Genomic DNA, 17189 nt, shown 5'->3' with positions numbered 1-17189 from the left:
GCCGCAATTTACGTTTTCCTCCGCTCCCGTTTTATCTTGTGGGCATCGAGTTTGACAAGAACGCCTTCGCGAAAAAGCACGTTGGAGACTTCGATTTCGGAGTTTGTTCTCTCTCGAAACGTGGCTGTTCACCGAGAGCGCTGAGGATTCTCAGTGCTGCGTGGGGAGGAGTTCATCCGCGACTTCCTCGGCGCTGGAATGATCTTTCTGAGGATAGCAAATGGCGGTAGAGTTTCGGGGCTTAACCTACCAGTCCTGGGTACTCGATTTCCACTTTAGCGCATCTTTAATGTAAATATCCACGTGCCACCAATGTGGGATGCTAAAGTACAGAACGAATCACCATAACTACAGGGAAATACTTGGTTGAAAAAAAAAGGAAACAGGCTGGCGCAACAGTGAAGCCACTTCTGAGGCATGCGTTTCACACAATTTCGTCTTAGAGGGGTGAAATCGGAATGTCCTTTCACATTAAGGAATCACTACAGATATGACAAAAAGGCTCTTCAATGCATCATGAGGAATGAGTGCAGATTACTTTTGTGATACATATTAGAAGTTGTTCGGGGTAAATTAGTTTGAGGAACCTTGCAAAAAACAGTGGAATCAGTAATTTGAGAGCAGATGTTTTTGATTAAATAGTCAGTGTAAGGGTGCATTCACACTTGTACAAAAATCTGGCGAGCGAAGCGGATTCGCCCGCCGGGAAGACTAGGGCCTGTTCTCATCTGTTGACTCCCGGGCGAGGCGAAAGCGCCACGCCGCTGCTGTTTCTCGCTTTTCCACACACTTCACGGGCACCACGTCACCGCTCGCGGCGTACACAGATCCGGTTAGAAAAGAGCATAAATCGATGCTGTCTGTGTACCATAACAGTATACACGCTTACGTACGTAAACGTAGGCACATTCCCATTTTTAGTTCAGCGTATGCAAACAGACTAGCAACGAAACGCCCTAGGGTGCCTGGATGCCCGCTCGCCTGCTGGCCCATCGAGGCACCCTAAAACGCACAGCCTAGTGGCGCCATCTGCTTGTCAGGACGGGAACTAGTACTGTCAACGAAACCGGCGCTCCTCTTAAGCCTAGAAGCGGCAGAATCGTCGCTCTAAATAAAAATAAAGCAAATTTATCACTTATACGTTTACTTATAGGTGATTTATGGTTTATGGGGTTTATGGGGTTTAATTTCGACCACCTGGGGTTCTTTAATGTGCACTGACGTCGCACAGTACACGGGCCTCTAGAATTTCAAGAAGTACTTTGATTTGGGCTAGTTGGTTCATATCTTGAAAGAAGTTAGGACGGCGCTAAAACGACAAAGACAAAGAGGCACGAACACAAGAGGACGGGCGCCCGTCCTGTTGTGTTCGTGCCTCTTTGTCTTTGTCGTTTTAGCGCCGTCCTAACTTCTCTCTAGAATTTCGCCTCCATCGAAATTCGACCGCCGCGGCCGGGATCGAGCCCGCGTCTTTCGGGCCAGCAGCCAAGCGCCATAACCACTCAGCCACCGCGGCGGCCTGCACTTGAGACGAAGGTGAGACGAAGCGATGGGCCGGTGTCCCATTTATGGCCAGTGAACGCGCCGAAACAGGCAGCAACAACGACGAATTCTTTCCGAGGTGAGGGTCCTGCGTCGAAGGGCGCCGCCATGCTTGTCGCGGCGGCGGCGGCGGCGGAAATCGATCCCGGACCGATTGGCCTCGCCGTGCCGCTTTCCGCCTTCGTCGGCCTCAAAAGCAGCCAAATCCGCTTCGGTCGCCGGATTTTTGGACACGTGTGAACGCGCCATAAAAAGCAATATTTACTGACGGGAAAGTTAACTGTTCCCAAAAAGCATTCCTCAACCATGAATAGTTTTACTATAGGAGCAACGCGGCGTCCGGCTCACCTCGAAAGAGTGGAACTTGAGCGCCACCTGGTAGTCGTCGGGCACGGTGATCTTCCAAACGCACTCCTTGTTTGGCCGGTAGTCGTCCGGGTAGTTGGGGCTCTGCAGCACGCCGTCCTCCAGCACCACGTCGCCGCCGCACACAGCTGCACACAGGAGATCGGTGTATTCAAAATAAATAAAATCTTTATGAATTAAACACGCAAATTAAGTCTGCCCATTTATGCTTACGAAACAAGGTTAATCAAGGAGATTGCTGCCTAGAAGGCTATATACTACTGAAACCTCGACGCCCTAGAGCAGAAACTTCCCAAGAAGTAACAAATAATTGAGGAGGCCGAGTTTCGCTCAAGCGGACCTGATCGCTGAGACGGCCTGCGTCGCAAAATTTAGTATATAATAGTTGCAGTAGAATGACCCGATATGAAGCATTGCTCGAAATGTATAACTTTTTGAAATGCAGAGTGCCTAAGTAAAGAGTTATGAAGATGAAGGTGCACGTATCCATCGACGAGCAGACAGATTTCCGTCAAACGCACGACTTCACTGAGTAGAGCTAATTAAAAAAACCTTCGTTAGAATCTGCGTACTAGAGAGATATGGGGCCGTTCGAATCTTCCGATTTGTTGACTCATTTCAAGGCAGAGAAAATATGAGAGGTTTTTCGCGTCTAGCGATAGGTCGGGTTCTTCAGTTATTACATATTAAAATAGGAACGGAAATATCTCAAATCTTTGATTATGGCTGCAAGATTTCTATCAAGGCGAGATGAGTATAATTGCTTTACACGTCATTTAAATCTATGAGAAAGAACCGAAACAGTTGCACCAGCACAAAATTACTGGAACCGCAACGCGAGGACTTGAATGCAGACGAAAAGTGACAGGCAAAATAGCGGCAACGTCTCGAATTTTGGTGCCGTGAAGGTAAGGTAGGCGCATAAGGACATCAGATTTATTGGAACATCTCGCCAGAACTCACGAAAACAGTTTCAGGAGTTCTTTTCTTCCTTTCTTCTTTCACTCCCTCCCTTATCCCTTCCCATACGGCGCGGTTCAGGTGTCCAACGATATATGAGACAGATACTGCGCCATTTCCTTTCTCCCAAAAAACCAATTATTATTATTATTAGTTCTTTTCCCAAACCGACGTGATCCCGCTTATAGAGGTGCTTGCAAAGGAAACGGAATAGGTGGCGAAATTCCTCTTTTCTTTTATCAAGCGCTTCAGGGCGGGCCCACCGCTTAAATATTACCTCCGTTCTTGGATAAGCAGAAAACCAGTAAGAAAACTTGCGACGAGCAGGAGCGCGCTGCATTTAAAAGCATCGAAACTATTTCAGTGAACCGGCTTACTTGTCACCAGCATCACTGACGCCATTTAACTGCAACTCGTGGACAGAAAAAACGAAACCAAGCGTTATTCGTTGAAATCTAAGCACTTCTATTAGTAAAGTAGAGATTGAGTAGAACTCCATGCAGTTTTCGTTCTCAGTAAAAACTGATTATCTCGGTTCGGCCGGCAGCTAAGGACGCATTGCCTCCTTTGAAAGTTTTCCTTTCAGAAAAAGTATATGGCCGTGTAGCCTGGCCTCCAGGATCAGCATCGCGGTCTACTTACGAAATTGGTCGCTGGTGGCGACCCCTGTGTATCGTATCAGGGCTGTTTCTAGCTTAAAAAAGTCCTAATTCAGTGAAAGTCTTGCCTTCGTCGTTAGATGGCGGCAGTCTATCGACGCAAGATGCTTCAGTTTGTCCTCTGCATGGCAGATGATATATCGCACAACGAAACTAGAGACCAGAGATTCGACAGGCAAATGTTAAGAACATTAGCGCAGCACTTTCTGGTCGTGTTTCTGGAGGTAGTTAGAAAGTGCAAAATTCAATAACATGCTGATTTACCTGTTGTGAAACGGCTGTAATGCGAATGGGTGGAACTGTTAGAATGGCTAAGTACTTTCTGCCTGATGTACTGGGGTTCAATGTACGGGGTGCCCATTTCTACGCGATAGCAGCATGATTAAGGCGAATGTACGAAGATCCACTGAAACTTTTTCATGCCGAGTTGGACTAACTTGCAGGCGTCACCAGGTGAGAATGCCAAGAACACAGTAGGGAAATGTCAACAGCGATAAGAGCTCCCCTTTTGTTTGGCTCCTCTTTAAGCTAGCAAGAACGCGAAGCACTGTGTTGCTTTCATCTGGAGCGGTCTGGTAGAGGAAATAGTAATAGTAATATGTGGCACCAGATGCGGTTCGGCCATGACGAATGAGGTTTGTGCAAGCCTCGAGAAGCTGACGATGATGGCTGCCGTTCGAGCCGGGCGTTTAACCCTTCTGTTCTTCATCGCGCGAGCAGAAAAGTTTTCGACTTTTCGACTGCTTCGACTTTTCTTGAGCTGTTGTTTATAAAGTGTTGTTTATAGAGAGGGCATGGGAGCAGCGATACGGTGTGGTTCACGATGTGGTCTTTCGTTTTTTCACCCTTCAGTGTCCGGTCCTGCTTCACGGGCAGCGTCGCTTCAGATTCAGTTCTGTGCTAGGACGGAGTCCCATCGGCGCTTTTCGACGGGAGTGCGCCAGCGTCAAATGACAAATGTTCCGACGGCCCAAGGAATGCTTTCATGACGCAGCTGGTGACCGCTTCACAAGATTTTTACACCGGATCGGCATCGACGTCAACCATCGCAAAAGATATAAATGGGCTACACCATCGCCACTCCTTCAGTGGGCATTATCTTACGCGTGCGTTATCTTTGTTTTGCTTACTATTGTTATTATTTTATTGTGTAATCTCTGTATTGTAGAACATCCTTTGGCTTCATAACTTCCAATATTATGCACCTCTGTTCTTCCGCTCCCCTTCCGTTTATTGTGGTGTCCCGCTCCCCTCTAAAATGGCCACCGGGCAAAGTGGGTCACTGAAATAAATAAGCTCTCAGTGTTCGCTCGGGATCAAGTCTCCAACATTTTTTTATTTTCAAAACTTGCCAATGTTGTGAACTTGGCTCAACTTTCCAGTGCGCCCTTCGGTCCCTTGTTCGCGAGGAATGCCGCGCTTGTGGAGCCACTTAACCTCAGAGGGAAGCCCGACGGGGGCTCGGCAGCGGTTGCATGGTGATCAGCGTGTCACCAACAACTTTCCACGTCTCCGCTTCTTTGCCGCGCATGTTTTTGTGTCCTTCGCGCCGTTCAAGAGCATAACCCGTCTTGAAGAAGCTTATGCAGGTACGGCGGCCGACATGTGTGCGGCACCAAGGGGTTCCCGAGATTTCGGGCATGCGGGAGAGACGCCTCGTAGGACCAAGCGCATTCTTCCCTTGACGATTGTTTCCTTTTTTTTTTTTCATAAAGACCCGACCGTCTTGAGTGATCGTTCTTTCGGCAAACGTGTGTCTCGCGTGCGCGTGTGCGAAAGAGAAAACAGATGTCAAGGTTAGGAATGTAGTAACTCTTTGTGCGTTTGGTTGCAACTTCTTCTTTCCCAATTGTATGGTTGGTCGAGGGAATCGTAGAGTTTTGGTTTTCCTTTCCCCGACCATTGATAGTCGATATTCTTTCCCAAATCTGTGATTATTTGGTGAAAACCTTATTTCCTTTTCCCTAATCATTGATTGCTGATGAGGGTCGCTTGGTATTGGTTGCTGTGCCCGCTAAGGGTGGAGACAGAGGGGTTAAGAGTAAGCGCTCTTGGTTGAACCGGGGCTGAATTGGACTGATCTACGGTTTAGTCATGTTCAAAATAGTTTTCTCCTTGCTCATTTCTTCTTGTTTTTTGTTGTAGAAAAACAGTTAAACTTCTCCTTTTCTTGAGTAACGTGAATGCGAGTTAGAGCCACCAAGACACGAAGAAATCCCGATTCCATCATCAACAAGGTGTTTCGTTCCATCGCCACCTGAAGGGGACACTCAACTTATGTGCTGCAGTTTCTCCACTGTGCGAGGAAGAAAGTGCAGGTGATGCACAGCATATTCGCCACTTTCGTATGGCGCTCCCAATAGGAACTCATGCGTCGTGACAACCTACTTTTCTCTCTAGAGTCTGGTGGAATAGGCCTTGTTCCCTTACTTATTCGTGCATCACCTTGTTTGGCGTTGTTTTTTTTCAAAATCTTCAAACTACCCTTTATTAGTAGCTGTGCTTATTAGGCGTCTCAGTGCTCACCTGCCTTTCTTATTCACACCAACCGGTCACACTCGTGAGGGGCCTTTATGGAAATTTCATAACGAAGTTGCTGCTCTCCGGAATGCAGACGACTCAGGCACTTAAAGAGCATTTGCTCCCTGTACCGTTGCATCGGCAACCTTTTCTGGAGTTCCTTGACTCCAGTGTTGTTTTAAAACGTGTTAGGCGAATGTGCATTTCTTCTGCCGCGAAAACATTCTTTTTTAAGCTGCACACGTCAACGCTGACTGTGAAGGCATGGCTTCATGCTAAAGAGATGCTTGCGCCATGGACGGTGAATTGTCGCCTGTGCAATGAGCCTGAGACCATTCACCATTGTTTTATTCTGTGCAATGATTCTATGTTCTTCCGGGACTTATTACAGTGAACACTTAAGAAGGACATTGACATCACACCCTACAGTATCCGTTTTTTGCCTGTGGAGAAAGAGCACACGCCATTGCGCCATACGATCTGTATTATGTTGCTGGGTCTATTTAGTCTCTGGAGGAGCCGTATGATGGACCGCCACGCCGAACAACCGCGGTCATCGAAATGTTTGTTCCGTGAGCAGTGCGTTTTGGTGCCGGGAGTATATGCTGCCCTGGAAAAGCCGCCTAGCTGGATGGATCCCCTATCTAGATGCATGTGTGTGCCTCCCAGACTCTTGATGTTTGGGGAGGTGGGGATGTACAGCGGTATGGTGTGCTCGTATTTCAGAGCCTGGTGTATTGCGGCATGAGCATACTCCGATTTTTCATTTGTCTACCATTTCCATGCAATAAAGAAAACAGCGCCTGCGTAGCCAACGGGTAGCTCTCAACCGGGGCTTCGATTCCCGACCAAGTACCCAAACTTTATTTTCAGCGCACTTCATTTACTTTATATGCTTACATGTCATAATGACGTTTGAGTCATTTTGCCTCCTTGTAATCTGAAATTTCTCTAATGTTTAATCCATTTTAAAATCCGCCGCTTTTTTGTGACCCAGCTATCTTTTCGACCAATCCTGATTTTTCGCTCACAAAGACGCCGATTTTCCGCAGAACGGACCTTAAAGCCTGTCGCTTGAAAAGGAAGGCATACACACGACTACTGGTCTATCTGTCAACGGTGCTTCATCGAAGAAAATACGCCCCCGCTTCTCCCCCGGCCCCCGGCATGGCATACGCAGCGCAGCCAGCATCAATAGAGTGACAATGAAGAGGGAGGATGGACAGCTAATCTGTCCCTAGAGATCTAAAGCAAAAATTCTTTTCCGAGCCACCAAACAGAGGTTGTGCTAACACAACCGCTAACATGCATCCTGGAGAAGTAGACTTCGAGAAGTTTGCGCTCTTTGTTCCTGCCCAGCTGGAAATGGCGAGGCAAGTTTGCTCCGTCTGCGGAACCCAAGGAAGCATGGTATTCGAGCAGCCCGTAATTGATACGTTTGTCCTATGTACTACGCAATCCTTTACGCATGTAAGAAGTACGTTACACCCACCCATGCAGAAGATAGACAGGAGCGCCGACTCCGCCGAAAGGAGGCGCTCAGTTTTGCTACATCGGAGAGAGCTTGGTGAGGCATCTGATAGATCGCGCTGCTTGGATTTGGCATTGGCGCTGGTATAGCTAAACCTCCCTAATATCAAGGGGCTTTAGGTAGAGCACTCCCGCCGCACCGATGCTCCAGCGGTGCCAGGGTCCGAAGTGCGCTTTTTTCCTCTCTTATATTGCAAACACGCGCATGCGTCGTAGCATGCATCGCGGTTGTCTGCTTCGTTGCGTTGCACTGGCACCGTTGAAGCGTTGCCGTGTTGGCCGTCTGCTTCTGCCTGCTTCATGCAGCTCACCTACCACGTTGCGCCAGCTGCTATAGACCTGTCAGTGGTTATAGCTTGGCTGAGCGTGCGTACATGTTGCACGGCGCTGCGCGTATGCACGGTGGCACGTCCAACGCATGCACGTATACCGCGCCGTCTCTGTGCCGGCCACCTGATTTGATTTGATTGATTTCCACAAACAAGCAGGTACAAGGTTCTGATGAAAAGTTAGCTGCAAAGAAAGCAGCTGGTAACACTTGTTGCGGGGCTAGTCTATGCATAGTTCTACGTACAAACGTTAGTGCAAAGAGACATTCGCAAGAAAGGTGGACAGGACAAAAGCGCGTTGTCCTGTCCACCTTTCTTGTGAATCTCTTCTATTTTGCGCTAACGTTTGTACGTGGAAGAAGGCAGCTTGAATGGCCTCAAGTCCCGTTCACAATCGCAGCAGCAGGGCATCAGCGAAACTTTTTATCGTCAGAGAAAGTCTTCACTTTCTTTCATATTTTCTTCCTAACCCCCTAATGCCCAGAGGCAATAAACAACGCTATCAAAAAAAAAAAAAACGTAAACAGTCATGAGCGCAAAAACACTTCATAGAGATTTCTTGCTGAACAAGTGAGCACATCGATATTACATCTGGAAAGATCATTCAGTGAACTGGGCAGCCGGTGGCATAACATTTGCTGGCCGCAATTAGTACGCAGGTGAGGAACACACCAAGTCTCGGAAGCTCGAGATTTGTAAGGACTCCGCGCTTTGTGAGATTAGCGAGGGATCTGAAAACGCCAATATTTTTACATCTCTTCCGTAAGTTGACAATAAGCGGTAGTTTATTAAGGCAGACAATTTTAGGGCTCTAAGCCCACTGAAAAGAGGAGCGGAATGAAAGTCGTGAGGCTGATAGCATATGACACAAAGAACTTTCTGGTGAACAACAAACACCTTATGTATGTGTTTGAAGTTGTCCCTCATACGAGACAGCAGTAATTAAGGTGACAGAGAAAACGTCCATTACAAATGAGCAGTTTTATGTACTGAGGCAGACACCTGAGGGAATGGAGAACACCCAGCAACCTGTGACAGCTTGCCGGCGAGGAAATTTATATGGGAGTGTCATGACATATCGTTATCAAAGTGCACACCCAGGCTTTTGGATGATCGTACAACTTCAACTTTGCAGGTGTTAAGCACTATATTACCAGGTAAGGGGACATTCATATTTTTTGGATGAAAGAGTATGGCTTTGGTTTTTTCGGTGCTGATTATTAGACCGTTTTCGAGAGACAACTGACGTAATTTAGAAATCACTCTGTCAGCACGTAGGACCAAATCATCTGGGGATTTGGATGAAAAGAGAAGTTTAGTGTCATCGGCATACATAATGTGCGTGGTGTCGGGATCGATGTTAACAAGATCGTTGACGAAAATGTAAAAAAAAGAGGGCCCAGGATGCTTCCTTGAGGGACACCTACATGAACAGGAAGGACATTAGATGATAAGCCGTTTTCATCCACAAATTCCTTTCTGTGACTCAAGCACGATTCAAGTAAGTCGAGAGCCGTACCTCGAATGCCATATGTCAGTTTAGGAAGCGAAAGTTAATGATCAATGGAATCGACGGCTTTGGACAAGTAGACAAAAACACATGAGATGAAGAAGACTAGAATGGCACTCTGTATTAGCAGCATCCTGTTAGCGCTCTCTGGAGACGTAGAGTCAAATCCCGGTCCGCCTGGCACCGATCAAGAAAGCGTCCTGGCAACTGTACTCGAGACAGTCCAGAGAATTGAATCTGGCCAGGATGGTATCAGGAATGACCTACGCGCCCTAAAACAATGGCAGGCATCAGTGGACGTTGAACTAAAACAGCTATCTGCCAGAATTCGCACAATCGAGGTCGAAATGGTAGAAATGAAATCTACCATTTCTACGCCATCCACAGAACTGTCTACAATAGGTCCCTCAAATATAACCGAGCAATTAAAGATAATTACCTCACGATGTGACAACACAGAAAACAGACTTCGCCGCTCTAACCTACTTTTCTTTGGTATACCTGACAACGAGTCCGAAACATGGTCTAGCTCAGAAACAAAGGTGTTGGAGCTGTGTGCGGAACACCTTGGCTGCACACTTGGGCCAACACAAATTGAAAGGGCTCATCGGCTTGGTCGATACCAACCAGAGAAGTGTAGGCCGATCATCGTCAAGTTTGCTCACTACAAGGACAAACAGCAGATCATAGATAAAGGTCACAAGTTTAAAGACACACAGTATGTCGTTCGCGAAGATTTTTCTTTCCCAACACGCCTGGCCAGGAAAAAACTGATAGATTTCGCAAAGTCGGAGGGCGGATCGTTTAAGCTTAGGGTCGATAAACTGCGCATGAACGAAACTGTATATATGTACGACGCTGCTTCTGACACTGTCAAACAATGTACCCGATAGCAAAAACGAAGAGCGGTTGTACACAATTCTGACTATCAGCCACAACCTTCATACGGCGGCACTGCCCACCCTTCGCTTTCCATATCTTTCACTAACATACGTAGCATCCTTCCAAAGCGCACCGAACTTTACTCATATCTTGAACATAGTAACTCTGACATATTAACTTTAACAGAAACGTGGCTGCACTCGGATATAACTGACGACGAAATCTTACCTGACTCTCGTGATTTTGTTATTTACCGGAATGACAGACCTAATAAAAGAGGAGGTGGCGTGATGATCGCCATAAAAAAACACATTCCTTCCTTTCGTGTTAACATTTCGTCCCCTCTAGAAATTTTATGGGTTTGCATCATGTCCTCATCGCTTAAGTCTCTTCTTGGCATATGTTACCGACCACCAGATAGTTCAGACTCTTTCGTAACAAATTTGCATGCCAACCTTTAGATATAAGAAGTAACTTCCCAAAGGCCGACATTTATTTATTCGGTGACTTTAATTACCCGAATATCAACTGGAATACCTTAACTGCATCGGCACAGGACTCACTTAATTTCGTTGAACTAACATTAGACTTTTCTTTAACTCAGCTAGTTTCTCAACCTACGCGCGACCTTAACATATTAGACCTTGTTCTCACATCGGCTCCAGACAATATAAGCCCGATCTCCCTCACGGATGATTTCAGTGATCACAAACTGCTCCACTTCACTCTGAAAATGCCGTCACACCAACGCAGACCACCTCAGAAATATATCTTCGACTATAACAGAGCGAACTACGATGCCATTAACCTCGGCTTACAAACATTCTGTGATTCCTTTCTGCAATCCTTTCCTAATCAATCTGTTAACGAAAACTGGCGTCACTTTAAAGATAAGCTCACGCAGTTAATGAACACCTATATACCCCGCATATCTTTCCGTGCTAACTCATCTAAGCCGTGGTACCACAGGAACCTGCGTACGTTGATGAACAAAAAAAAACGACTTTTTAAAACAGCTAAACGGCTCAAAACACCCGCATCATGGGAAAAACATAAAAACGCTGATAAAGAATACTGCGCGGCCATACGGAAAGCTAGGCATAAGTTCATGGCTCACGATCTGCAATCCCTCCTTAAGCACAATCCAAAAAAATTTTGGAAAACATTATCACCTTCCGAAACTTCTTCAGATTTTACGTTGATTGATGAGGCTGGAGACCCCATTGCTCAAGACGAACGCCCTCAGACTTTCAATAGCTTTCTCGCCAATATGTTCACGAAGGAAGACTATTCCAATATTCCATCGCCATCAGAATATGACTATGACTACATGAGCCCAATAGACGTTACTGTTGATGGCGTTGCGACATTGATTAACAATCTGAAATTAAGTACTTCATGTGGTATTGACGGGATTAATTCGAAAATTTTGAAACATACCGTGGCTCATTCCAGCGTCATACTCACTCATATATTTCGGCAATCACTTTCAACAGGCGAGATACCATACGAGTGGAAAATTGGAAAAGTTATTCCAATTTTCAAATCCGGAGACCGAACTGACGTTGCTAACTATCGCCCAATATCTCTGACATGTATATCTTGCAAACTTCTCGAACACATCATTGCATCTAACGCGGCATTACATTTAGAAGGCAACGGTTTCTTCTTTTCAAAACAACATGGGTTCAGAAAAGGGTTATCATGTGAAACACAACTACTCGAATTTACTAATGAGCTTTTTCACGGTATGGACGAAAATCTTCAAATCGACTGTATATTCCTAGACTATGCTAAAGCCTTTGACCGCGTTCCACACTGTCGTTTAATAGCGAAACTCTCATCATTGCTCCTCGATTCATTAACAATTTCTTGGATAAGAAACTTTTTATCATTTCGAAAACAATTCACTTCTATTGATAACCATTCATCCCGTTTAATTGATGTAACATCAGGCGTACCGCAAGGTAGTGTAATAGGCCCGTTACTTTTTCTGATTTACATCAGTGACCTCCCATTAGGCATTACCTCAACACTCAGAATGTTTGCAGACGATTGCGTTATTCATCGCAAAATCCGCTCCTTTAATGACCACATCGCCCTTCAAGAAGATCTACATCGCATTAATAACTGGTGCTCATCATGGCTAATGTCCCTTAACACTGATAAATGCCAGTTAATGACATTTAGTCGTAAACGGTCTAATTACCTTTTCACTTACTAGCTTAACAACAGTCCAGTCACTCTTGCGTCATCGTACAAGTACCTTGGCGTTCACTTTTTATCTAATCTCTCATGGAAAACCCACATAGAAAAAATTGCTGCCAAAGCTAGCCGTACATTAGGTTATTTAAAGCGTAACCTCAGAGGTGCGCCTTCTTCCACACGCCAGCTCGCATATCAGACATTCGTCCGCCCTCAAATTGAATACGCATCTTCCATTTGGTCACCTCACCAACAGTACCTAATTAATTCCCTACAGCGCGGACAAAATCGTGCCCCTCGCTTCATTTCTCGCAACTATTGCCGACATTCCAGTATAACTAACATTAAGGCTTCGTTATTCCTTCCATCCTTAGAATCTCGCAGAACAATAGCACTTATCTGCCTCTTCCATAAAATTGTTTACAGCCATCATTCCTTCACACTACCCCTTACAAAACCGGCCAGCACATCTCACCGATTGCATAATCACCTCAGTTTTAAGCGCCTTTCGGGAAGGACCACTGCATTCAACTCATCAGCCCTGCCCCGTGCAATCATTTATTGGACTAGTCTTCCTGATAACATTGTTCACATCTCAGATCATGTTATTTTCAAAGAAAAAATAAGTAGCATTTTCTTCTGAAGTGTGTTCTGTAGTGCGTTTTTCAATTTAGTTCTATTTTCTGGTTGGTTGCTTGTTCTTTGTATAACGATGTTAAAATAACCATGTTCTACTTGCTTCTTTTTCCCACCCCAGTTATGTAACCCCCCTCACATAATACTCCAGTCGGAGCCCGTGAGGTATTTGAATAAATAAATAAAAATGAACGTGCCTCAAAGCTTTCTAGGATTAGTTCCTTGTGTTTAAGGAGTGCCAGTTCAGTCGACATGGATTTGTGGAAGGCATACTGATGCGGAGTTAATAAGTTATGGTTGTGAAGAAAGCGAGATAGCCTACAAAGTATTATTTTTTCATGTCTTTTGCAGAAAATAGGGAGTATGGAGATAAATCTATAGTTCGAAATCGTGTTTTCTCACCTTTTTCGAACATAGCAAGCCCTTTGCCACCTGCATTCTGTTCGGAAATTGGCCTTGTGAGAGACAGATATCTTAAGGATGAACAACAGGTGAAATAATTTCAAGCACATACCTGACGAGCCTGATGTGCAGGCCATCGGCATCACAGGCACTACTGTTACTCAGTTCACGGGAAATCAGTGTTATTAATGCGAAAGCATTACAAGGCTGTCCGCAAGATGTGGACGCCAAGATGTGGAAGCAAAATGTGTCGCACGATGTGACGTCATCAGCTAGTGTATAGTAGTCATGATTGAATGTGTATGACATATGGTATGTAGAGTGTCAGATCATTACCATGGTCATGTGAGTCATTGTAATTGTGTCACGTTTCCGAAGTCATGATTCATGACCGGAATCCTAATCGATGGAGTCATGACCGGAGTCATTGACTGAGGAAGGAATTGAGTCGGGGTCATCAAAGTAATGAGTCATTATAAGTCATGGACACAAAATGGGCCAAAAAGTGCTGAGTCATTGATCACAAAGTGAGTCAAAAAATACGGTGTTTCCAGAAAAGGGTTGTAGCGCCAAAGAAGACAACACATAGCAAGCGAGACGGGACAGGCGCCTGTCCGTCGGAAAATAAGAAACGCGGAAAATAATTAAGGAAGCCCGCCTCAACTTCATCCAGTTATTCTCCCAACTTGGTATCCGTCCCGAAAACCGCATCGCGCCTTTATGTTGCACAGGTTTAGTCTTATTTTAGTGCTCTAACGCTAGAGCCCGCAGTCACTAATTTCGCCCAACTAGATTAGTGATTATGGATTTTGGAAGGACGTGCTAGGGCTAGGGGGTAGTATTAAAATGGGATTGCGCCGACAGCTGTCTCACATTGTTGGAGAGAAACAGACTCGCTATGTGGAGAGTGGCCACCTGTAGCCAATGCTACACTCTCGCCTTGCATGGCTCAACAGCGCGTGCTTCGCAACGGCTGCAGCCAACGAGAGCTGCGTGTCACCGGCGCAGCCAATCAGAGCGCGTGCTTTGCACAGCTGCCGCCAAGGTGATCGAGGCGCCGCCTCACACTGTTCTGCAGACAATGTAAGGGCATACTTGGACACGCAGACACGGATCAACTGGGGCCGTCCCGGGAAACCAATGCGGAACGGCGGTCTTGCGACAGCGAATCACGACGGCGGAGCTATATAGCGTCCTTGTTTTGCATTTGGCCTAAGCAAGCTAAACCGGCTATCATTTTTTTCAAGGATAGTTTCCGAATGGAAAGCTCTAGCAAATAATTCCCAGTATTCACCCTGTTTGCTAGTTGTGCTGTTTGCTTTCTTCCCTCTTCTGTTTTCCGTTGTCAGAAGGGGGACTGCAGGGACCTGCGCTGCAGTCCCCTTTGAAGACTTTCCTGCGATGCACCTCGCAGCGACAGCATGGCCGCCTCGAGGGAGGGGCGCATTCCCTGGTTACTTGCTGTAACTAACAAGGTAGGACGCCACAGAGATAGCTTGCGCGCGCGCGCGGGACGTAGCTAACAGCATCATTCTCTTCGGCTGGGATCGTAGCAGCGAGAGGACGTGTCGCTCGTGGCTCCGCTCTTCGCCAGCGGGACGAGGAAGTGGCGGGGAGACATGTCCCCGTGTCTCGTCCCGTCCTGCCTGTCGGAGTATTCCTTACCTTAGCTTGGGCGAACATTCGCTCGTAACCTTGCTGGTGAGTCGGACGATTTCGAATCATTAGCGTATTTTGTTGCTAGATGGCTTTAATATTGTTGCACCAATAAATGCCTGTTTGTGTCAACCAATGTGTCGTTGTTCCCTCAGAGCAAGGCCCGCCGTGGTCGGCGAGCGCTCGGCAACTTACGAGCTCACGAAGGGGGGTCTGGCAACTTTGAAGTGTATCAGCCTCGATTAAGGGGGAGAACGTATTTGTCTCCCCTTTTCAAAATCCCACAATTTTTAATTGGATTTTGTAGTAGTATTTGCAGCATTATTTTGCACTCGAGCCACTGTATGTCGTACTAAACGGGGAGCGCGACAGTTCGTAAGGTCTATTATTCTATATATAATAAATAGCAATACATATGCTTATATCCTGAACCCAGAGGCAAGAGTACATTGCACACGCTAATGATGCGCTTCTTCAAGCGACCCTACCCGCACGCTGATACAAGTCAACAACGAAGTGGCTTTTCTCCGTCAAAGGACCCCCTTCCAGCCAGTGGCGTCGGCCGATACGCATGACCCTGCTAGCGTGACAATGCAGATAGTGGCTGATGGAAGGGGATAGTACCCTCCCTGTGTTGTCGGGTTGCTCCCTGCATTTTCATGCTCTCAGGGTCATGAGAATCGGCCGACGCCGTTGATTAGAAGGCGGTCCTCTGGCGGGCACAAGCCGCTTCGTTCTTGACTTGTATCCGACTATAGGCTCCAAGCGCTTCGCATCAAAGCCGCAGGCGGTGGTGATTTGAAGCCAGCTATCATAAGTTGTCTAATCTTGTTACCAGTGCACTATAAAAAATCTAGGGGACACTTAAGCTCACCTTGAATGTATGAAGAGATAACCTTAAAGGATCCCTATACGGTAGCTTCGGGGTCCCCTGGCGCACCTTTTCGCCGACATTGACACGGTTGTTGCCACCACGTACTGCTTTATTACACATCACCGTCCATACTAAGTGGTGACGCTAAGTTAACTAAGTGTTCCTGTAATGTAATTCGCCTACTGTGCGAAGTGTGATGCTCGCACAAGACCTCAATTTATCCCACTGAACGAACGTTCCCGTTCGAATCTGCTTGACCACCTTTTTTTTTCTTTTCAGCCAAACTGGTTTTCTACGTCACTACCCTCTAATCCAATCAGGATTTTCCAGTGACAAGGACGCCGATTCCGGGTTGACCGCCGAATGGGACCTTTGACGCTATCATGTCAATAAAGTAATCGCTCATTAAAATTAGTTACAGTTGGTTTGCGCAACGCCGTCGTTAGTTTGGTTGGCTTCACCGCATGAGAGCGATGTGGCATGGAAACAAGAGACGAAAGGCCCCCCTCAAGCACACCCCCACTTTCGCCGCGTCACGCGCTTTCACAGAGCTATTGGTTCCAGCAGGTGCCCAAGGCCGCGCAGCTGACCACTCTCGGCGGACGAAAAGCCACTTGCACCATTCGATATAACGAACGACAGGCGAAATTGGAGCTCTATATACTGCGCGACTTTCCTAGGGATCTTCAAGGGGATAATCTCTGTTCGATATATCCAATAATTCAAAATATCGGGGCTCTATATATCTGCGCTCGACTGTAAATATTGTAATATTATTGTACATGCCGACTTCTTTGTGTTTGCTGATGCCGTGACCACAGTAATTATTTTATGTATTTACACTTTCCTGCTTTCACATACAACATTTGTGCAGTATTTCTTACGTAAATAATAAATAAATAAATTTTCTCCATTGCCGCTCTTCAAGCAAATATGGAAGCTACAAGAGTTGTTCCGGTGGTCGAGTAAAGAGATTAAAAGATAAATAAGAGAAATAAGAATTTCAGTTTCATATCACCATTAACATTTTTTTAGCAAACTCACCGAAAATTTATCTAGGATAAGGCTTAACAACTATTTGGAAATACATTGTTTTCTCTATCTCTAACAATTCGGCT

General features: G+C 46.1%; 1 protein-coding gene across 3 annotated transcripts in view; it reads right to left on the bottom strand.

Moving 5' to 3' along the window:
- LOC144116373 (protein tolkin-like) overlaps window positions 1-17189 on the bottom strand; it is a 1150388-nt gene that overhangs the window by 166504 nt on the left and 966695 nt on the right. For all 3 annotated transcript variants that reach the window (XM_077651146.1, XM_077651147.1, XM_077651145.1), the window contains one exon: window positions 1891-2036. In XM_077651146.1, the coding sequence (XP_077507272.1) occupies window positions 1891-2036 (146 nt within the window). The remainder of the gene's footprint in view (window positions 1-1890; window positions 2037-17189) is intronic.

The sequence above is a fragment of the Amblyomma americanum genome, chromosome 1 (assembly GCF_052857255.1).
Source record: "Amblyomma americanum isolate KBUSLIRL-KWMA chromosome 1, ASM5285725v1, whole genome shotgun sequence".
Taxonomy (NCBI): Eukaryota; Metazoa; Arthropoda; class Arachnida; order Ixodida; family Ixodidae; genus Amblyomma; species Amblyomma americanum.
Note: the sequence above shows the minus strand (reverse complement) of the source record. Positions and strands in the feature narration are given on the sequence as shown.